General features: G+C 41.5%; 1 protein-coding gene across 1 annotated transcript in view; it reads right to left on the bottom strand.

Annotated features, from left to right (window-relative positions):
* GMPS (guanosine monophosphate synthase) overlaps positions 1 to 23,581 on the bottom strand; it is a 433,428-nt gene that overhangs the window by 209,292 nt on the left and 200,555 nt on the right. The window contains exons 7-10 of the mRNA XM_086944124.1: positions 17,699 to 17,864; positions 8,578 to 8,729; positions 7,445 to 7,618; positions 4,000 to 4,105 (exon numbers count right to left, since the gene is read on the bottom strand). Coding sequence (XP_086800250.1) covers positions 4,000 to 4,105; positions 7,445 to 7,618; positions 8,578 to 8,729; positions 17,699 to 17,864 — 598 coding nt within the window. The remainder of the gene's footprint in view (positions 1 to 3,999; positions 4,106 to 7,444; positions 7,619 to 8,577; positions 8,730 to 17,698; positions 17,865 to 23,581) is intronic.

The following is a 23,581-nucleotide window of genomic DNA, read 5'->3' as shown; positions in this document are numbered from 1 at the left end:
TCTACATGAAGCCTCTTCTTGCCCCAAGAAGCACAAGGTCTAAAAAGACCTTTTTTATGAGTATCAGCCATGGTAAACTGACAACCTCACACAAATAAAGCTCTGTGAGAAAAGTACTGGAAATTCCAGAGAAATAAGGAAACTGAGCAGAGCTCAGTGGACACTCCCTTAGCACGACGTGCGGTAGAAAATCTGAGGGACTAGGGCTCCTTCCAGGAAGGTTCTAGAGGGTGGTGATAGATGATTGGCTCTTGGCCAAAGTTTGGTCCTTTTCACAAAATGACAGGGATATGTTACTAATGAGAGGCCTCTGGCCCATATATATATATATATATATATATATATATATATATATATATATATATATATATGTCTATGTGACATTACTTTATTTATGTACAGGGGACTCCCACCCGACGACGGGGAATGATTCAGGCATGTGAATCTATGAAAGTACCCATAATACTGGATAACAATACTGTCTTTTGGCAGTAGGAAACTGTCCATGCCAGATGTTTGCTTAACCAACGATAAAAAAATCCAGAAGGGGATCTTAATAAATAGCAAGCATTTGCTGTTTTCAAACACACACCTGCCGTTTTACTGCTGCATGAGTAGATTTTCAAACAATATAAAATAAAATAAGATTAAAAGTTAAATAAGCAGGAGAAGTCATAAATGCTGTCCTCTTCACCACCTCCCCATCTCATGTGAGGAAACAGGACTTCTGGTTTCCTAACTTCTGCACTACAGTCAATACTAGTATTCTCTGCCACGTGCCAAACCAGATTTACCATAGCCTCCGTTACATGATGTCACATTCGTCCAAGACTGATTTTCAGTCTACAAAACTGGACTTTCCTCACCCATACGTTTAGGTAACCATTTATTAATGATCCCGTCGTTTTGATAAATTGTGCGGAAAGGTCTATGTGCCTAGGGAAATCAATGGATGTTTGCACTGCGCAATAACTACTCATTAAAAAAATACATGCAAGTGTAAGATAAACGGACATGAGTGCTGTTAGGGGTTTGAGACTTGCAGCGAGAGGTAGACATTGACATGTGGCTAGATGCAAACCCCATGTCTCTTTGACCTCATTCCCTAATAGCCGGCAGAGATTATGAACTTTAGAGACGGTCCCTGACTCACGTAAAGGGACGCTCTACCTGTAAGCCGACGCTTGCCTTACTTCCGTGACCACGCCCCCTACCTTGTTCCTGCTTCGAGCTTACGCCATTACCCCTAGCATTTCGCTCGTTTTCCCTGTTCCTGCCCGGCCTGCTAAGAGCCCTTATCCTCCGCTTACCGAGGATAGTTTTTGGAGTTGGTGCGGAGATCCTTTTCGCAACGCGGACCTCCCCCCGTACTTTGGTGTTCGTACCCGGCTTACGAGGAAAGCCGGTTATCCTTCTTTCAGCGTCATTTGGTGCGCGTCCTGGCTTATGAGAGAAGTTGAGTCAGTTTCCCCGCATTGGTGTGCAAATCCTTAGCGCACAGCTTGTGTCCGACTCGAGGAGTCGATTCTCTTGTCCCCATTTGCTCCGGGCACATAGTAAGAAGCTCTGAGGCATTTGACTCGCTTTATATCTTCATCCCTATTGAGAGAGTGTTGCTCTGCCTGGCGCTTAGTCCTGGGCCGGGCTTCGCCTCTCTTAAGTGAGTAGATTCTCCGCTCTTCGTTGCCCCAGAAGAGCCGGCCATTGCTCCTCAAGTTCCCCTTGTTACCCCCTTTATTTTTCTTTTGAATATTTCCTTTTGGTCTGAGTGTTGTGTGAATGTGATACTGAGTAGCCCACCCCAGAACATCCAAACTCCTGTTTTCCCGAGTCCATTACCTTACCCACTTCCTGCTTCAAGGACGTTCTGGGACATAACTGGGGTAAGTGAAATGCGATACTAATCACATGTCAATGTATTTGTAGGTGAATGTTAAAGCACAGTGTATTGGTATCCTCATATTGTTTCCTTGCAGCTTCCTTGCGTCCAGACAGACCTGTTTCCCTCCTGTGATTCCGCCCCATGTATGGGGAGAGTGGTGGACACTCTTTGGAATTTTCCCTCATACTTTTAGAGAACAGCCTATAGGAGTGTATGCTACACATCATTCCTGTGGTTGTTTTTTGGAGGTTGAGGGGATTGTCTTCACTCCTGTGGACCCTGGGTGCCTGGTTCTTGATTCCCGACAAGTGCTGGCTCCATGTATTACAACAAAAGAGCTGGGCAATGCAGACACAGAGTGCCACCGATGGTTGCTATCAATCAAGAAGTACACCAGAGAATAACTGTATAAAATAATGTTCTCCTTGAAGGCAGTACAATCCTTTCAACATCTGACCTGTAGTTTATTTAGTATTCTTCTGATTATAGAATGGGACAGATGCCCAGCTGCAGCCCACAAATAAGAAAGGCTGTAAACTATCGCTGGCTGCAATGCCGCTGCTAGTGTTAGATGGTGGAGGGGGAAGGGGATCGGGAGGAATTGGGAGTGTGTGCATTCAAAACGGTGTGTTTAGGCGTGACAGAATGTGGTCCCCTCCCGAGAGGTTTTAAATCTCGAAGTGACAATTTGTATAGCAGTGTGATGTTCTGGGAGGCAAAACTCAGCTGATGTATGTTATGTGGTGATTGTCGAAAGTACATGTAGTGGAAGCAGTGAGGTAGCAAACCTAAAGTTTTACATTTTTATCCAATGACTTGCAGTTTCTGTCTAGGGTGGGTCTTGACTCCTGTCCGGAGGCATTCTTTTGAACCAGAAAGTAAAGAGGTAATTAATCTGCCTTTTGGATTTGATGGTACGATTTTGGGGGGATAATTGGCACTCTGCTTACAGAAGGTCTCCCTGGTATAATGAGAGCTGCTGGATGTGGTTTCAAACCGCTTGCATAACCATTTTGGACAATTTCAGCACTCAACTGTCTTTATCTCTTGCTAATCTCTCTAAGATGGTGGTGGTATAGATCTGTACTGGAATGATGGAAGAGAGGAAAAAAGGGAGTCATTGTATGCCTGGGGCATAGGGGGATTCCTGCAGAGATGTTTTTTTGCTTTTGTCGTACAGAGGATCTGCACTTGTAAATCACACCATGTGCACTTGTAAGTTGACCTTACTTATGCAAGTTGCTTAGTGAATTAGGCCTTATATGAGAATTAAGTGGTAGGCAAATGGTCCATAATCTTACCAAGGTACGGCAAGTGGCAGATAGGCAGTAATTGGAGAGCCAAACATTCAGAATGGTTGAGGTTCAAAATGGGTTGTGGCGATATTACAAGTTTTTAGTGAAGGGAGACTTGTGAATAGGGAGAAGCTGAAATTAAGGTACATTGGTGGGAACTGAGGAGGAAGGAGAAAGGCAAAATGCAATCCGTACAAGATGGCCTTGTGCGAGAACTTTCGTTTAATTCCTAAACAGAAATAAAGGCCTGGGTTATGAAGTTTCTGAAGGGCGGAGGAAAGGAATCTATGAAAAAGAAGTATTCTTTCAAAGGGAAAATCTCAAGGAGCGAATGACTGCTTTGGAAGTACATAATTGGTCTTGCGTTGACCTTATGAACAAGTGACAAAGTGGCTGGCATTGTGTTCTGACCAAGCACTATCAATGTTTTTAGGTATGCGAGGGAACACAGAATAAAGTGTAATCTGTTACCTTTGTTTTTGGTATGGGCAGGTGCATGAGTCTCGAGATCCAAACAGGTGGTGAGGGTGAGTAAGCGTCCTACGTGTTCCTCGTAGAAGGGTTACAGAAGACACTTAAGTTCCTTAGGCAGGTAATAGTGTTATCTGTACCCAATCTATTCTCTCAAATTAGGAATTACGCAAACTTTTAAAAAAAAATTATTAACAGTAAATGTAATGCTGCAGAGTAATTTTGGGAGATTTTTTTACATTACCATCTGTCAGGTGCCGGAAATTCCATTGTCATTTAATGTCATACACTGGTTGTGAAGTGATGCGTAGCATGCCCCATTTGCCTTTTAGTTGTGCATAATAAACCCACCTGGAAATGGATGCCTTGAAACTAATTCTTCTGGAAGGCCCAGCTCTCTTCCTAGAGCTCTCACTTCATCTTTGTGGAAATCTTTCAATGGTTCTATTACTTTGCCCTAAAAAGTAAACAAAGTGTTTATAGTTGTACATGGTCAGAAAACAACATAATGGTATATGAGTGAAAAAAACTAGCTTAATGTGCACGAGGCCACTTTTTGGTAGACCCTGAGCAATTTTTAATATCCCTCCAAAACAGGATATCACCGCACATGTTTCAGATAACTGCTGCTGGTTTTTCAAAAAAGACTAACAGATTTCAAATTCCCTCACCAATTATAGCAAATGTTAGAAAGTCAAATTCCAATGGTTTGTGTGTATTAGCTCTCGTTCCTGTGAAGAATCGCCGACGAATTTCATTGTGTAGTTTTCTGAACACAAGCCACTTCCTCCCTCTTATTGATTCAACTCATTGGCTTATCACTTGGACATCCATCTGGATAATTAATTTTGATTATGAGAAGTTGCACTTTTTGCAAAATATGAGAATTTTTTGTTAAGATTTGCAGTATTAATGAGTTTCTCAGAGGCTGCAAGGCGGTTAAAGACAAACAAAATCATAGCTGAAAGAATGCGTCCAAGATTTCTATGAGGAAAAACTCTGCAAAACCAACTTTTTGTGCAAGATTTCTATGAAGAAAAACTATGCAAAACAAACTTTGTGCAATAATTCTCTTTAACAAGAAATTTCGGCGCACTTATAAACTATGTTAAAAGTGTTGTGTTTGCTACTGATATTTGCATATCCAGCACATCTCGGCCTAAATCCTGGGAGCCAGATTTACCCAGTTACCTGCTATTCCGCCGTAGATCATATGAGCTGCCTCACAGAGGACACATGACCAAAGAGCCAAAGGTTCTCAGAACCACAGACAAGCCACTAATTTATGAAAGTTGTATAGCACCACCCAGCCAGTGCTGGACAGCAGGGAACAAGTCCTAAACAGAGTTGATATACTAATTAGCACAATGTGTCATGATGTTAGGAGCTGTTTCAACCCCATCATAACCTTATTTGTAGCTACAGCTGAGGTGGAAACTTTGTCATATGTACCATTTATGCATATGAAGGATTCACTGTTTTTAGTTTCAAATATTAACTGCATTTCTGTCCATAGAACAATGTAGAGCAGTTATTGAGGATAACACAAGACTAAATAATAAAATAATGCAGGCCTCTTAACACAGCCTTAGTGGGGTTCCTGGGTACTTATCTTGGGTGGTTCCTTGTGTTCCCAGCTCTTCTGAGTCTCCTGGTCCAAGTCCTGACTTCAGTCACAGTTCGCATTCCACTTTCTTAATATATGGTTTGGTCTTCCTCTGGAGACAGGGACGACTGTATTTTGTACTACTTAACTTATTGCAATTGAAGTATTATTGCATTTTTGTGTTTAGATTTCCGGGTAGGAAAAAACCCAATGTGTTAGTGAGTGCGGTGTAATAAATAGGCATATTTTATATATACACTGTGTGGTTCTTTTTCGTTTAACCTACACTACATGAACAACCTCTTAAAACAAGCTGCTTAGCACTCCTTCAAGATAAGCCTGAAGGCTGCTCTCCACAGCTACCACTTTTGAGAGCTTTGAAAAGGTTATCAAAGACCACTGAAATCACCATAAGGGTTGGCTGGATTAGTGCAAGGTGCTGCGCTTAAATAAGTATGCACCATATACTAAGCTAGCCTCCTACAGCAAACTTTTGTGAGCATTCAAATATCAACAATAAATATGCAAAATATGTAATTTATATAAAAAAAAGGTCTACAAATCAGTTTTATAATGCTCTGTGAAGTGAGTGATCACAAATTGCGAGCGAAAAGAACAAAAACACAAAACAAAGCCCAAAAACGTTTTCCAAACTGAAATGGCGGTAGACTTAGGCAGGCCCTGTTAAGAAGTTACCCAAAACAGACAGGGCAAGATACTGTGAACCCAATTTACAGTAAACTGTTGTAAGAATACGAATATAAAGCATCCAGCTCCTTTGATCTAATGTCTTCGACTTTAAGTTCCCTCTCAGAGTAAAGCATTAAAATCCCCTACCGTCCAAAATGGTGCAGAGCAGTCTAGCACTGGATATCCCTATCCTCCGGTTAAGTATTCTGGTACGCTACATTTCAGAATCACCACATAGTTCGATTTTTGCATAGGAACCACTTAAGAAATGAAACATGACATTTCCTTCACCAACTGAAATGAGACAAGCAAACTACTCTAATAATCCATCTAACGAAAGATGCCTGTGCTGGGAGAGTGTTATTTATTTAAACGGCTATACCTCCAGATCCTCTTTGCTGTACATTGTGCACAAACAACAAGTTGTTCAAGGTAAGATTTACCTTCCATAAAGACATTTTTCCAGGAATCGGACTGAGTTTCAAAAAGCTTCATAATCCAAGCACTTCGCTTAAGTCTAGAAACTATTCACAATCCAGTTCTACAGAGAACACAATAGGATATAGAGGCAAAATAGATAAGCTAACCAAGCCCAAGACAGTTGGCACAGGATTCAATTAACAAATACTGAAAATAAGTAATTTTGTTCAGAGACTGTTTAATGTAACTACAGGGAGGATATAGTTGGGGTACACAATAGAGTTCTCAGGATCCTCTCACTGTAAAACCAGCAGTGGAAATTAGAGAAATAATCTTTGTTTGAAGTTCTAGGATCTAGGAAATATGCAGGGCAGTTCTAACGAGAATATGTGCTCTACAAGAATAATTTAGAAGGTGCAGCATTGCATCTGCAAGTTGAGGCAGTTGTTCGGGAGTGATCTAGGAGCACCTATTTAGAACAACCTTCAGAGAGACAGTAATTGGGTAAGACAATTGGCTTTCTAAGTTGAAAAGACCCAATCGTAGATTGCTGGATCCGAACGAACAAAGAGAACTTTACAACCTTTTCAATTAGTCCTTCGCAGCTCAGCAAAGGGCTGACCTACTATGAAACCAGATAAAACACACAATATTTATGGAGCTTCCCAGGATAACTGTCCAACCTCAATGGGATTCAGTCCTATGAGAGAGACTTTTGCTAGTGAAATATCAGGAAATCCACTAAAGAAATGTAAGATATAGTAATATCTTCTTCTTATGCCTCAAGTACTGCCCTAAGAAAAAAAACAATTGAGGGCACATGTGGAATTAAAGACATTTGAGCCATTCATTCTTTGCAAACATATACCATTATACTGTACAGTGCTGATGTCCTTCACTTGATATTTATTGACGGGCCTCTTGATGGTTATTGTAATAAATTATTAAAGCCCAGTGAGCTGGTGTGGCCTTTAAGAATTAAGATTCTTAAAACTAAAATGTCTACTATGAACATTATTGGTACATTATCAGTCCCAGGCTTTATACCATACAATAAACAACAATTACAAATAGACTTACCTCATCTCTCAGCTTGCGGATTAGTTCTGTATCATTATGATGTGTTTTGATAACTTCAGCTTTGACACTAGCAATAAGAGAGGCACTTTCAATTAAATCTGGCCTTAGCGTTCCTTGTGCAAGAAAGACCTCTTCAGGTTTTAGGTTCATATCCCCAATCACTTCATTTGCTATCTAAGAAGAAATATTTTAAACATTTAAGTTTCTGTAAACTGTGCCACCAAGAAAGCTTCAAATACATGAGTTACACACTTGTTGCTAAGTACTTTCGCATCCGTTTGACACATTGAGTGTCAAATCTCAGGGACCATTTGTTTTCGAGCATACATTTGTTAAATGGTGAAAATTTGCAATATTGTCAATAACATGTATGTAATCATGTAGAGTTATGAAAAAAGACGTTAACAAAAGATTGCTGTCCACTCATGTTTTACAGCTAGCCAATTTAAAAGAAACATTAGAACATAAATATTTCAAAATCAGGACCTCTGAAAAAATGTGCTTGGAAGTATATTGTTCTGGATAGCTCAGATTGTGGCCTACATGAGATATTTTGAAGATTTCCCTGTGCACTGAGAAACTAGGGGATTCTAGTTTCATGAGATATATATTTGAAATCAAGGAAAACAAGTATGTATTAAAATAGATTATGAGACATTTGAATTTACAGTGAGCCATTGGTAAAAGTAAACTCTGATGGATAGGGCAATATTGCACAGGCTTTACGTATGTTTATGGTGTATTTTTAAGCCATAGATGAAGTCACAGAACCTAAGAAAAAAAAAACGGTAACAGTATAAATGCCCACTGAAAAAATATTTTAAAAATGGGCTCCGGTTGAAAGGATACCAAAAATGTACACGTGTACGATTATGAGGGGCTTTCTACCACGTGTGCTAATTCTTAGCACCAATGGTGCCATATTTTTTAAATAAGTAATGTGTCTTGACTACCATTAAAAACCTTTTAATGACAAAAAAAAGATCCTAAAAGGGCTTCATGCAAAACCTGACTGGATCAATTCCGAACAAAGAAGGTTCTCAAACATATATAAAACAAAAAAATTGCAAAACAAATAAAAACACAAAATTGCAAACATTTTACAGGGTTCCCCAAAAATATTTGACAAGTACCTTCACAAAGGTGTCACCAATAATTTTCCTTTTTTCTTCTGGGTTTGTGGTCATATTGAGTGTTTTGCTTATTCTTTTCCGTGGAGTTCTATCTTCTTCCGAGATTGGCAAAGTTGTTGTCCCATTGTAGAAAGAATGTGCAGCATTAACCACTGTAAAAGCAATAATTTATTTCACTATTGAAGCAAAGCAAGATGGAACAATATTGAACATTCTAGCGCTTTTGATACTGCTAGGTGAATAGTCTCAAGAACAGCTTCAACAATGGATACTGCTGGTTGCACCACTTGTTCAGAGAGGCAAATTCCGACTTGCTTGTGGCAGCAGGATAACAAGGGTACGTGGATAAGCCCAACTACTGAATCCTGTCTTCTCTCCAACAATTCAATCTTTCCATTTAATAAAAACGGACCACTATATACTGCAGAGCAAGGAGCAGAGCAGAAACCGTGTGAACGAACAAGAAAAGGTTCAGATTTACATTGTAAGCACCTGCTGCAATGAGTACAAGCAATATGTGAATGAGAACCCGAAATGGATATGGAGGAAGAATTTCCTGCAGACGGATCAAAGACAATGTGAATGAAAAAAGAGAGCAAGGATTTCTTACGTATTCTAATAGGTATGACAGAGCCACAACCTCACTGCACGAGGAACATGGAAGAGGTAAGCAATATAGTGGAGATCAGGGCTCCCGGCAGAAACAAAAGTGAAGAGGAAAATGCAGAAAAGATGGCTACACATGATAGGGAAAAAACAATGCACATGAGTTAGAGGTTCCTTATGCAAAAGGAAGGGGAGTAAGTTAGGAGAATGGGAACACTGATGCAGGATTCCTACATGAAGAGACAGATTTTGGCAGACTTAAACTTCCTATATGTCATTTCCTGTTTATTAGTAGTAGGCAGATATTTGCCCGCTGAGTCTCCGCACCACATGCGGAGGAGAAACTCGTAGGCACATGCAGTGGAGGCTCCACATGTGGGAGTGTGACAGCCAATATGTACCATCACAAATCCTAATGTGAGATACTCACAAATTCACATCAGGATAGGTTCATGTACCTATTAATTGTGTGTTAAGTACACCTTTTTGTAAATTTTCCCTAAAACATGTGTGGTATGTAAAATGACGTGGATGCATGTTACTCAGGATAAGTGTAGCAAATTTGACGAAAAAACACAGTCAACTTTTTTAAACCTTGAGAATAGCATGTTAGTTACCGACATTATGCGAAGTAAACAGAGTTGACTCAGGATGGTATTTATAGAAAAAGTTAGCTGTCCAAACTTTCATCTTTGACAACAGACTGTCTGACTACATAAGCACAGTAATCAAAATAGCAGCTGAAGAGAACAAGCATTTGCAATGCAATAGGTCTCGCATTAGGAAAGTTTGAGCTATTGCTACTGTAAATGACATTTTTTTTATTTATGTGTTGGTTTTGAAAATAGCGAAATTAATAGCTTTGTCATTTACAATGGCAATAGTTTTAACTTTCGCAAATGTGACACCTATAGCATTTGTAATGCAATATGTGTTGTATTTACGTGACCTAGATGTATTGATATTACAAATAAAAATGGCTTTTATTTTTTTTTAAAATACTGAAATAAAAGTTATTGTAATTTATAATAACAATAGCTTTTGTAAATATTTAAAGATTATGTTCATTGTATTTTATTGTGACGGAAATCCAAGAAAAGAAGTGAAATATTAACATCTTTTTGTGACATTTGTAACAAAGCTTGAAACATTGAGAGAACATATTTGAACGAGTTGTTGTTGAATGGTTGCACATATTGATGCTGTGGTGCCGATGAGTGATGTTGTGGTGACGAGTGATGCTGTGGCGTTCAGTGATGCTGTGGTAGCGCATACTGATGTTGTGGTGCCCCTGAGTGATGCTGTGGTGGTGCTGAGTGATGCTGTAGTGATGCGATAGCTAGATAGAGTGAGTGCCATAGATAGAGTAAGTGCGATAGATAGATAGAGGGAGGGCGATAGATAGATATAGGGAGGGCGATAGGAGGGCAATATATAGATCGATAGAGTGAGGGCGATAGAGTGAGGGCGATAGATAGACAGATAGATAAAGTGTATTTATGTTGCATTGAGTAGAGTGTAAGTATGAGGTGTGCAATTATGTTGCATAGAATTATGTGGCACTGAGTGGTATTTGGAGTGTATGTTCCATTGCAGAGTGTGTGAGGGTGCAGAGTGTGTGAGGTTGCAGTGTGTGTGAGGGTGCAGTGTGTGTGCGGGTGCAGTGTGTGCGGGTGCAGTGTGTGTGCGGGTGCAGTGTGTGCAGCGTGTGTGCGGGTGCAGCGTGTGTGAGGGTGCAGTGTGTGTGAGGGTGCAGTGTGAGGGTGCAGTGTGTGAGGATGCAGTGTGTGAGGGTGCAGTGTGTGTGAGGGTGCAGTGTGTGTGAGGGTGCAGTGTGTGTGAGGGTGCAGAGTGTGTGAGGGTGCAGAGTGTGTGAGGGTGCAGAGTGTGTGAGGGTGCAGTGTGTGTGAGGGTGCAGAGTGTGTGTGGGTGTGGTGTGTGTGTGGTGTGTGTGTGGGTGCGTGTGTGGGCGCGGTGTGGGTGCGGTGTGTGTGTGGGTACAGTGTATGGGTGTGGGTGTGTGCGGTGTGTGTTGGGGTGCGGTGTGTGTGAGGGTGCGGTGTGTGTGAGGGTGCAGTGTGTGAGGGTGCAGTGTGTGTGAGGGTGCAGTGTGTGTGAGGGTGCAGTGTGTGTGAGGGTGCAGTGTGTGTGAGGGTGCAGTGTGTGTAAGGGTGCGGTGTGTGAGGGTGAATGACAGCTGTTCAGAACGAGGCCTGACACGCAAATAGGATTTGGCCGGGAGAAAGAAGAGGCGTGACACGCACGAACTTCCTGAAGGGGCGGAGAAACAACGGAGCGGGCTGCGGAGTCTGGACACGGAGGGACAGGACGAGAGGAGCCGGTGAGGGGGGGCGTCGGGGCACATTGACGGTGCCCCCCCCCCCCAGTGATGGAAGCCCTGCATGGGCCGGTGAGCAAGGTTGGAAGTGTGTGTGTGCGCGTTTGTTGTTTATGTATGTAAGCCCTTGGGGGGGGTGCGCTGCGTGTGTTGTACCTGTGTGTGTGCCTGCCTGCGTGTATGTGTGTGTGTGTGTGTGTGTGTGTGTGGGGGGGAGAGGGTGTGTGTGAGCGAGTGTCTGTCTGGCTGTGTGTGTATATGCGCGCGCATGTGTGGCAAGTTGAAGAAATCGGAGGGATGTGCGCGGCGCGGGACGGAACGTGCGCGCACCCAAATCCTGGAGAAAAGCTCGTAACACCCTGTTGTCCCTCATTCCCCCGAGTCAGGCGGCTATAAGTCTCCGCCTGGACGCATCCTTCGGATGCTTATTCCAGGCTCGACCTAAAAATGAGCTGACAAACTGATCCTGACGATCCTGACCTCTGTTTTGTAACCTCCCCGAGTTGGGCTAAGTAGCGCTATATAAATCTGGATTCATTCATTCATTCATCTGGATGTGGACATTGATCAGGGCCGAGATCTACAGGTAAGACTTGTCGTACGGTGATGTAATGGAACATACAACGGGCTACAACAATCTTGCATACACTCTGTGAGTGGAAGCGCTTGCAGCTCCCCAGCAATAAAATCGTCCCCTCTGCAGTGAACCTGGGCCCCACCCTGCCACCCCAGCAAAAAACGCCCAGTAGTCAGTCCGGCCCTGGTGCACAGACCTAAACCTCCCTTGCAACCCTTTGCTTTCCCCTGCCCCCTCAGTGACTGTGGAATGGTGGTAAACTGGTGTAGTCTTCTGTTGAGGCATCGCAGTACCTGAAGCAAACATCGGGACTGTATTGCCTGTGAGATGTAAACATTGTCATAGGAGATCCTCTGTGTCTGAGCCAGAAAGATCAGTCTAAATGGTCTGAGGTCATCTTACACCGCAAAAGTCAGAAAATCCAACAAGATTTGGCAAAGAAAATATCTCTCATTTTATGGACTTGTGGGGTTTGACAATGTTGTGCAGCATCAGTCAAAAGGAAAAAAATAAAGCTACGATGGCACAGCACAACTGCATCATTTTGCAAGCTGGCGCAAGCATGATTACATATGTGCCACAATGCATGCACTTGAGTGCAAAATAATGCGGACACTTATTTTTTTAAGTTTTAAGATCGATCAGTAAATACCAAAAAATGAAAATTCATGAACACAAAAGTGCTAAGTCAACGGCAGGGCCAGCATAAATTTTGCTCATTGGCCCTCCAAAAAGTATTATTATTTTTTTTTTTAAAGCAAGGACCGCAAGGATGGAGAAGGCAACAGTGGAGAGGGTGGGGAAGTATAACGGGGAGCGGGTGGAGGGAGGCGAGAAAAAGAAGCAAACTAGGCAGATCGCAACACAGAGCACAGCAGCATTTGGGAGGGGGAGAAACAGGCGAGAGCTCGAGACATGCAGTCTCACAGAGGGATTAACCAAAACAAAAAAAAGTAGTCTCCTAAAAGTGAGAGGTGGAATAATACAAGTCAGCGGAGGGACAAACATAAGAGAAAGGCAAGCAATCCAATAGGAAGCAAGCAGATTACAGTGACTATGAGGCAACCAACAGTAAGCAGTGAGTAGGCTCCACGCCCACTTTAAGGTTTTGCTAAGCACACAAAAGGTGTTTTGCTACGAGACAGCACAAGCAAGACTTTAAAATTAAAAGGCCTCTGAATCAGTGAAGTTTCTAGGCTACTTGGGCTGCTTTTGGAACTAAATAATTTGATGGTTTAGACCCTTGACCCAAATTACTAAGAAGCACTGGCATTAGATGACAATGAACAGGTCATTAAACAGAAGCAACCTCTGAACATCAAAACAGTTAAAAGTCAATAAACCTATTTCAGGGGAAAAAAGAAAGGTTCACAAATGAGAAAGGGAGAGAGAAAATAAGCAGATTATGCTCGTCATGAAGGCTCGATCTCATGTTGGAGCAAAAAGAATGGCATTATGGAAGCTCCCTCTACCTAACTTCATAGGCATTTGTGGCAGGAGTAACTCAAAAACATTAGTCACTATCAGATCAATTATACTGTGTCTACAACCAGTCAATCGCGAGCTACCAGTAGCTACCAGATACCTTCAGAGTAGCTCACAGTCTAGAGTTTTAAATGAACACAATTTCCTATTTTCTTTTTAAAATTAAGGTAAGGCTGTGTTTATTTTACTTTCTCATGATCATTAGGCTGCAGATAGCAGTGCTTGATAGGAAGCAGTGCTCAGTCAGATTAATGATCCAGGCTGGGGCATAGAAGTGAACAATTAAGGTACTGAAGTATTTAACTTTTTAAAAGTCCTTGACAAATCAATATTGGAGCTGTAAACATGCTTTTAAATAGAGAAAAGTAAAATTAAATACATTTCCCTAACAATTAAGTTAACTCAATTTTAATCTTCTCCTCCCATTTACATACAGCAGGCCTCTTACTCCTAGTGACTAGTAGACATTGTGCCTTAGGTATAACTAAAAAATACAGCCATTTTATAAATGACAGTAATTTGAAGCACAGAAAATGTTTCCATATTATGAAAATCTTTACACATTTTTCTGCACTTTAAATTTCTCCCATTAAAAAAAATATTATAGGTTTGTGTTATACATGTATTGGTGCCACATATGGCGTAAGGCATGTCCTCTGCTGCAAGTACATAATACACAGGCTATCACTCACCCATACAAATATGTTCGATTCATATGCACACTTGCCGGATCGAAACACAAACGTCTCTCAAGGTCACGCAAGTTCCTTCCGAACTTGCGTGACCTTGAGAGACGTTGGTGTTTATTTCCGGCAAGTCTCAGTATCACCGCACTGCACGTAGGCAATTTAGGTTCACAAATTGAAGCGATAAAGTTCAGAGTAAATCAAAAAAAGACTGAAAAAGGAATTCTGTGCACAGATCAGTCTAGGAGGCAAGAATAACCAGATTAAAAATCAGGACTGCCCCAGAGAATCATTTTAGATCATACTGGATTTTCGAGGTCATAATTGGATTCATTGATGAAGGGTCACTGCCACATGCTTATTGTGTTGTCCTGAAGAAGGTCTTATGGATTAATACAATAGAAGACCGAAACGTCGACTTTTGGGTCCATTTCTCCATTGATTAACAACTATATAAGTGTCCTTAATTTTAAACAAAATAGGTGTCACTTGTTTTTCTTGTTAGATTGGACTCCTTTTCAAATTAATTGTAGGATGACTTTAGCATTTTCTTTCATTTGAAAGGATTGTAATCAACGTAAAATGTTGATATGTACCTTATAAATCTATGATCAAAAAATATAAAAGAAATATTTTTCTACAATAAGATTTCCCGTGTTTTACATATTTCTCACATTTTTTTCACATTGAATATTGAGTATTTCATTTGAATGTTTTTCCTAGCTAGCTGGAAGCTATATAGAAATTCGATCAGATATCAAATTTGATTGTACAAACTAGTGTTGGGAAAGATCCAAGTCTGAAATCTGGTGAAGATTATTACAAACAAAATCCCTTGCTGGCACCCTTGAACTTTACTAATAGTGGGCTTGCAGCACTGGCTGTGCCACCCACCAGAGTAGCCCTGTAAATGTGTCTCAGACCTGCAACTGCAGTGTCTGAGCATGCAGTTTTTAACTGCCATGTCGACCTAGCAAGCGCACCCACTTGCTAGGCCCTATCCTTCCCTTTTCTTCCATGTAAGGCACCCCTAAGGTAGGCCCAAGGTACCCCCAGAGGCAGGGTGCAGTGTGCTGGTAGGACATGTACTGGTGTGTTTTACATGTCCTGATAGTGAAATACTGTGTATTTCGTTTTTCACTGTTGAAAGGCTGTCTGTCCCACAGGCCATCATGGGAGTACCGCTGTGACATCTTACAAGTGTAACTTTCTGTTCAGACAAGATAGAGAAATGGAGCTTAGGCTCTCTGTATTGAATTAAAAAACACACCTTTTAGTGAAGGTGGCTTTTAAATTATGTGTTTGAAAATGCCACTTTTAGGATGTGGTCAGGTTCTTATTTAACCATCCTGTGCACCTCTGCCTATTTGTGTATTCATGGTCTGATTTTGAGTAACAGGAGCTGTTGCTGTACTATCACTCCAGACAATCACAAGTGGGGTTGAGGTAAGCCCTTCCTTTCCTGGGTGATTTATAGCCAGGATGAAGGGACATTTCTGCATTTAGAGTGGTAGGAGAGGTTTTCACTAGCACCTGAATGGGCTGTCTGCTCTGCACAATATGGTCTCCACCTCCTGTAGTGAAGCTGGGACAGCGAGGACATAACTGTTTTTACTGGGCTCAGAGTCTCTGGCAACTAATACTACACAGAGAAAAGAGGTTATCAATATTATACCTAAAACCACAGACCTTTATATCACTTCTGGAAACAAGAGGAACCTCTGCCAAGGAGTTGAGTTGAAGAGCTGTAAGGACGAGTACTGCCCCTTTGCTGTGTGTTGCTTTGCTGAGTTGGCCCGCAGTTGCTGCTTCTGCCAAGGAGAGGACAAAGATTGGAACTTTGCTGTGAACCTGCTTCTGAAGAATCTCCAAGGGCTTGTGTGTACTTGCCTCGTGTTCTGAAGTCTCAGGGACACAAAGACATTACCACCAGCTTTCCTTGAACTCCAATGCTGGAAGTTCAGACCTGCCAGGAGGTGCCTGTGCCTGTTCCAGTTCTGGGCCTCTGGAGGTTGTTCCTGTTGCTGATAGCTGAAAAGGCTTGACGAAACCAAGGAAAAAAAATAGGCATCACCCACAGCGCCTGTTTTTCCAACGCAGCACCACCAGAAGGTAGAAATTCCCACGCTCAGCTCACGTAGGCCGAAGAATCGATGCAGCGCCTGCCAGCTGCTGAAATCCGCCACACGCCAAGTCCTGCGCACCGATCTCCGAGATCACTGCACTGACTCCAATACAGGCCCTGCTGAGCAGCAGAAAGAATCAATGCATCATGGGACCGCGGCTGAAGAAATAGGCAGTGCCTGTGTATCGCCACATCGACCTCCAGCACGTCCCACATTTCTATGCATAGTACCTTTGCGGCAAGTTTTCTGATGCATCACCCGCAGACCAGAACCTTCTTGATATTGACGCATCACTTTTTCCTACAGTCAGGATTCGATGGACCATTCACTTCTCCTGTGTGCAGCAGAGCTGTTGCATTGCCTTCCCAAGGACTCAGGAACTGACGCATCGCTGCATTCTCCGACGCTTCTCCTCTCTGCGGCTGTTTTGCCTTGTGGATTTTGATGTATTGAGGTACTTTGTGTAAAAGACATGTATCCATAGTTTTCTAGGGACAAAACTACTTGAAACCTTTTAAAAGTCATATTTTGAATTGTGTATGTTAGATGTTTGTTGTGGTCCTGTTTGGTTTAGATACATATACTTTATTTTTCTAAACTTGTGTGGTGTCCATTTGTAGTGTTTTCACTATGTTACTATGTGTCTGTGAGCAAATACTTTACACATTGCATTTGGGATAAGCCTGTCTGCTCGTGCCAAGCTACAAAGAGGGTGAGTAGGGGTTATCTGAAGTGTTCAACTCCCTTATCCTGAGTAGACGCAAGAGTTGGACAATGTAACTACCTCTGCCAACTAGAGACCTCCATTTCTAACAGGGACCGTCATATTTATACTAGATTTATGTGGCTGCATTTTTTTCTTTCTCATTTTGTTGAATTTAACTTGGACATGTTTGTTGACTTTGTGTGTGTTTGTTCATGGGAGTGGATGAATGCACACAAAAAAGTCAGTGGGTGACGAATGGATGCAGGAATGCAAGGATCAGAAACAGACTGAATGTATGACTGACGAAGTATTGATAATCTAAACTCACCAATAGCTGAAAAGGCACTGTCAGTTACAAGTCATACCCGCTGAGAATTCTTCTTTTATTTAACCTCTTTGATAAACAATATCACATCTTAGCAACTGGTTGTGACGGTTTCCCACATTTCAAGAACAGGTGAAAAAAAGCGATTAACAGCATGTTTATTACGAAGCAGTCAGTTTTCAGTCATCAATCAAGTCTGGCCTTTAAAGTCAATTACTTTATACATACATTGCATTTTGTACACAAGAGAATAAATGTAAAATAAACAATACCTTTCACTTGAATTCCTAGTTTTTTTAGAGCTTCTTCTACCGATTGGCTTTCTCTTTTACGCATAAAGCCATTGTCTATATGTACAGCTATTATCTGATCTTTATTTAGTGCCTTATTTAAGAGAGCTGTACATACTGTAGAATCGACTCCCCCGCTCAGCAGGACCTAGTAAACAAAGGGAACAGAATTCGTCAGTATAGTGGCTCAGAATAAGGTCCTTCCTTTTCGGTAGTTCATGTCGCGCTTGATTTGTTGCTAACGATTTATGCAATGGAGTGTTCGGCATAACGATAAAACTCTTTGCTCGTTGTTGGGCAGCTGGAAAAACAATCCTCACTTTAGCAAGTATATGTATATACACACACAATAGTACAATCTGGTCTGTTCTGCATTACATATATTAACTGGCGATTCCAGTGGATTATGGAGCCAGGTCACTCATCTGATTAACAAATCAATCACCAGTTTCTCATAAACCCCCCATATCTTTGAAGGAAGTGCAGAATTAACATAAAAAATCAGGAATACCCAATCCAATACTTTTACCTTCTTTCATTTAAAACGAAATCTGCATTACTTGCTTCTTCCAATTATTCCAAAGCAGAGGTTCATAAAAATTAAAACAAAGAAACCTTAAAAAAAAAATGCTACTCAACGCCCACAACATTCCATTCACAGTGTTATGCCTACTTCAGGATTAGACCAAGTGCTAGAGCTTACTGCATAGGAAAAGTAAACATAGATGCAGATTTCACAATGGAGGGCTTAAAGGACACAAAACAAGGAAAGCAATCACTTGTGAGTAGTAAAGAAAATTGCAGGTAGTACACATTTAAATCATATCGGTTTGGGTGCTTGATATTCTCTCGAACAGGCACTAATGTTTGCAACAATTAAATCATCATAAGTGGAAACAGATGCCCAAAGTATGTATATTTGCCAAATGAGCCCAACCATGTCAACATCTCTCCATTCTGAAAATTAGGTGGTAGTTTGAAAGTCTGAGAAAAAAGAAAGATGCAGCCTTTGAGTTATTTCGAGAGTGACCAAGTGTGTGTGTAGTATTTGGGCCACAAACACAGTATGGCACAATAGAGCTAAGAAGTCTTGGAAATAAATGTTCTGGAGTAAGGAGCATTTGCTCTCTCAAATGTGTTTGAGTTTTTGTTTTGGCTTTAGCCCAGAAGAGTTACAAGTCAAATCAAGAAACATGTGTTGGCTATATGTGTTCTAATGAGACCATTATCAATTCAACAAAAAACAAATAATTCTCGCATGATAAAACTTAACATTGAAATAATATGAAGGACTGTGTAATATGGTTTTTTTTAATTTGAAAAGTAAAAGAACTGTATTTGGTGCTCCCCAAAAAGATTTAAAGGGTCTATCTAAACTGCACAAAAGGGGATGGGTGCACTATTTCGTTAAGCACCTACACCACTGTCCGGCCCATATTCCAGTTTTCCCAGTAGGATAATGGAGCAGGGCCGGCTTTAGTGCTGATGGCGCCTGGTGTGACTGCTTGTTGGTGCCTCCCAATAACCTTCTTTAACAGTGCAGCTCAAGTCTCCATAACCACGCTCTCTCATCTGCATTTCTGCATGCAGCTGTTTGAAGTAAGCTCACTGTTCTATATTGGGATGTTAACTTATAAACTACAAAGTAAAAAAAGAATCTTTCTGAGAAAAGCAGTAAACCAGCGCTACCTTATGATGAGTCAAAATTCCACTAAACAAAACTCCATCTCTTTCCAGCAGGTCCATTAATCTTCGTATAGTTGGAAAAAATAGCGCCCTCCCAAAGTCAGCCCCAGCGCGGTGGCACCAGTCGCACCGCCCTAGAGCTGGCTCTCTACTGGAGTGAAACATTGCACTAACAGGCAACAGAATCATCATAAAAATCTGCCACAGTTTTATTCAATGCACAGTAAAACAAATCAGTGGACTTAAGAATCCAGATTGTTGAGTTTCCCGTTTTAATGGGTAGAAAAATCAAGATTTTATTGAAGACACAGAGGCTAATAATATGCATGATCTCCTTTATGGCCCTCATATACAGCAGCAATAATAAACTAAAACTCAGAAACAGAACACTAAACATTCAGGAACTCTTTAAATCATGCATATAACTTGGGAACTGCAGCCATCTTCATTCTGTTATTTGCTGTGTGGTAACTCAAAGTTCAATCCAACTCTTAAGAAAAAAATAACTCCTCCTTTGCTGTATTTGCTGTCTTACATAAAACCAAAAATCTTTTCTTTAAAGACAACTTCTTAACTTTGCCCTGGAAAACACATTTAAACACTTTAGTAGGGTTGAGAAATCTAATAAAATATAAATATATAATAATTATATATATATATATATATATATATATATATATATATATATATATATATATATTAGCTTTAGGGTCTTTAACAACATTTTTATTTTATTAAATCTGTGGGAAATCTGCATTATATGGCAAGACCAATATTATGCATGTTCAAAGCTCATCCAAAATATTATGAACATCATTTTCCACAGGTTTAAAGTAAAAAACTCTCAAACGTAGACCAATCTTCAGCCTTCATAAGCCTAAGACTGCTGCATCACATAAAAGCCATACTCGCTATTGCACCTCTAGCAGAATGTGTGCCAAACAGACTCACCTCAATCCCTGCCATTTTCATTACCTCTTTAACCCACCTAGCCAGAGTTGGGGAAAGCCAGAGTTCAAAATGGCTGACTAAAAGATAACGGAGTACATCCCTCAGTTCTCAATCTCAAAGATCTTTTTTCATACTCCTTCAAACATCTTACCACACAAACTGCCATGACCTTTCATTCTGGGGTACAAAATCGTCCTAGACATTGTCTTTGTGCGCTTCCTTACCTCAAACACACACCTCAGGTAGAAAACTCATTGAAGATGCCTCCTAAGCTAAGTCCAACACCCTTCTGAAAGAAACTAAGCAAAGTAAAACAGCCATCTTTCAAGAGAACAGTTTCAAAAGAACCAACTCATTTTATGCATCTCCAACCTTCAATCTTCAACACTAACGTCACATCCCATAAAGAATACTTTGCCTAGGATGGAACCTCCATACGAACACTCTTAATTATCCTTCTCACCAACACATGTTGTCCTACTGGTACCCCATCCACAAACTCATGGCCCCCTGAAATTGCAGACCTATTCAAATTTACCGAACTGTAAGCGAATCCTTCCTTAAATATTCCAGTCAAATTTTTGGGAACCTCCACTACAGGTGCGGATACGGAATCCAAACCCCTTGCAGCACCCCCAACTACTCCATCTCCCCCATACTTTCCTCAATGCCTTTGTTGTTGCTTGTGCCCGGGATTCCTTAATAAGCTTTGAAGCCTCCTCTGATAACAGATCCCTGGCACACTCTCCTGAAATTATCCATCCCATCGGCACCAACTGTCCTGATTCTACCAACTCTTAGTATCCTCCCTGAACATCTACCAGCAACTGGGGAATGCATGGCAACAAAACTGGTTTGTCTATCAACAGACTCCTCACACTGGAAGCCTCAACTTTGACTACCAAATCAAACCCGCCTTTGTTCTCCTGACTTTCATAAGCACTCTAAATCAATGTGAAAGGAGGAAACACATACAGCCTTCTCTCAGCCCCATTTCTGAATAAATGCATCCTCTCCTTTTGCTTCGGTCTCCAACTGTAAAAACTTAGAAGTTGCATATTTAACCTGTCCACAAACAGATCACCTCCGCCCGGATGCCATCTTCTGTTCAAACTCAAAAACACTTGCCTGTCCAACCTCCAGTTGCTCGAATCCTTTAAATTCCTCAAATTCCAATTTGCCTCCATATTGCTTTTCCCCAGGATAGGTTGAGCCTGTACCATAATCTCACAGTCTAAATAGAAATTCTAAAACTCCTTCGCCATTTCTGGCAACCCCTCGACTGAGATCCTCAAACCTGTTGACACACCTTATCGCTGGAACATTGTCCATTTTCAAAAACAGCAGTTGACATGAGCCTTCACAAAGCTATTCACTGCAAACTATCCTGCCAACTACTTCAGGCAATTGATATGCAACTCCCTTTCAGTGATCGACCAACGTCCTACCGATACCACTGAAGCACACTTGCCCAGCACTCCCATTCGTAAAGACAAGCATCCAACTCCATCACCACTTCTCGAATGTCCCGAAAGATTGCCCTTCCGTTCCATGCCCCCATCTTCATCAACCACCAATTCAACTCTTGCACTGCTTTCTATGAATACTTTGCCCCATATGCAAATGATAACGTTTGAATTGCCCTGTACTGTTGGGGGGTGGGCACGTCTGAACCGACGCTGACAGCAGGCCTAATAATTTCGCTATCCAGCGTAAAGAAATCCAATCTGTTTCCTCCTCTTCAACTGCCTGCAATTTTTCTTCACTTTCTCCATAGGCATTTTCAAAACAGGCTCCAAGGTCTGTATCTGAAAACCTAAAAAATTCTTCTCCTGTCCAGGAGTCAAGCACGATTTCTCGCTCTATCACAAATCCCAAGTCCTCTAGAATCCAAAAAGCCAACTCTGGCTGTTCCAAAGCCTATTGCCTATCAACACATTGCCCAGATAAACTATCAGACGTACTGCTCTTGATCTCAACCAAGCCATTACATTCATAAAACGCCAAGGTCAGTCCGAATGGAAGGCTCTTTCACCTCCAACATATCCCTTTCCGACGAAACTGATAACCCCTGTGCTCCATACAAACCGGACCGTCAAATAACATAACATGTGCATTTGTAAAGGGCACGTTCATCCAGAAGGAAATATTGGTGCTGAATAACAGAGGTTTATTGTTACCCAACTCAATGGTACTCATTTTATCGGCCTCCGAAGGATCAAAGGCTCAGTGGACCCGCCGGAATTTTAACCTGTGACCATGAAAGTCAAACACAGGTCCCTTCATAAGAAGCATTAGTCCACTCGGCCACCAGACTCCGCTTCAAAACCATCCTTCAAATCCAGCCGTGTCAACCAATCCCCTTTCCTCAACAGGTCTCCTAACTTGTGTATGCCCTTCATTTTGAAATGATTGTAACACACCCAATCATTTAGTTCTCTCAGATTGATGACTGGCCTCATACCTTTCTTCTCGACCAGAAAAATGTAGCTTACAAAACACCCTGGACACTCCTCAGCTCTATCTATGCCGCCCTTCCTAAGAAGTGCCTTCACCTCCTGAGTTACCAACTTCTAGTGATCTTTTAAAAAACAGCCTCAGACAACTTTCCTGTCCCGGGATTCCTACACAATCTGTGTGATAGCCCTGCACTGTCCTTAACACCCACTGGTCTTGCCTCACTTCTCTCCATTGCGACACAAACAGAGCTATTGTGCCGCCAAGCTTCTCATGGGTACATGTCTTTTCTTAAACTCACCTGTTCCTCCTCTTGTTCTGCTCTCACTTTAAACTCCTTACGACCTTGATCTCTGCTTGTGTGGCTGTAATCAACCCTGCTCTGTTTTGTACCTGTAACCATAGGATTTAAATCCTTGTGTAAAGACCCATGGGTGATTCCATGTCCACAGCCTAGGAATTGACCCTGCATTCTCCCGGTCCCTCCAAAAACCTTTATGACATCTTTCTGGACTTTTTGATGGGAATTAAACGTGTCCTTCTATCTGGACAAATCTTTAACAAACTCCTCTCCAAACAGCATACCATTTCTACCTATTCCAAACTCCTTGTTGGCCGACTCTGCCAACTTTGGATCTATATTTAGAAGAATACTTTTTTGTCTGTCCATACAAAGCAGGGCATTAGCCCTGTCCAAAAGGTATATAGCTCTACGGAGCCATTGGCGTAACTCTACCACATCAACCCCAGTATTCTATACGTGAGCATCCT

This window comes from Lissotriton vulgaris, chromosome 11, assembly GCF_964263255.1.
Source record: "Lissotriton vulgaris chromosome 11, aLisVul1.2, whole genome shotgun sequence".
NCBI classification, from domain to species: domain Eukaryota; kingdom Metazoa; phylum Chordata; class Amphibia; order Caudata; family Salamandridae; genus Lissotriton; species Lissotriton vulgaris.
Note: the sequence above shows the minus strand (reverse complement) of the source record. Positions and strands in the feature narration are given on the sequence as shown.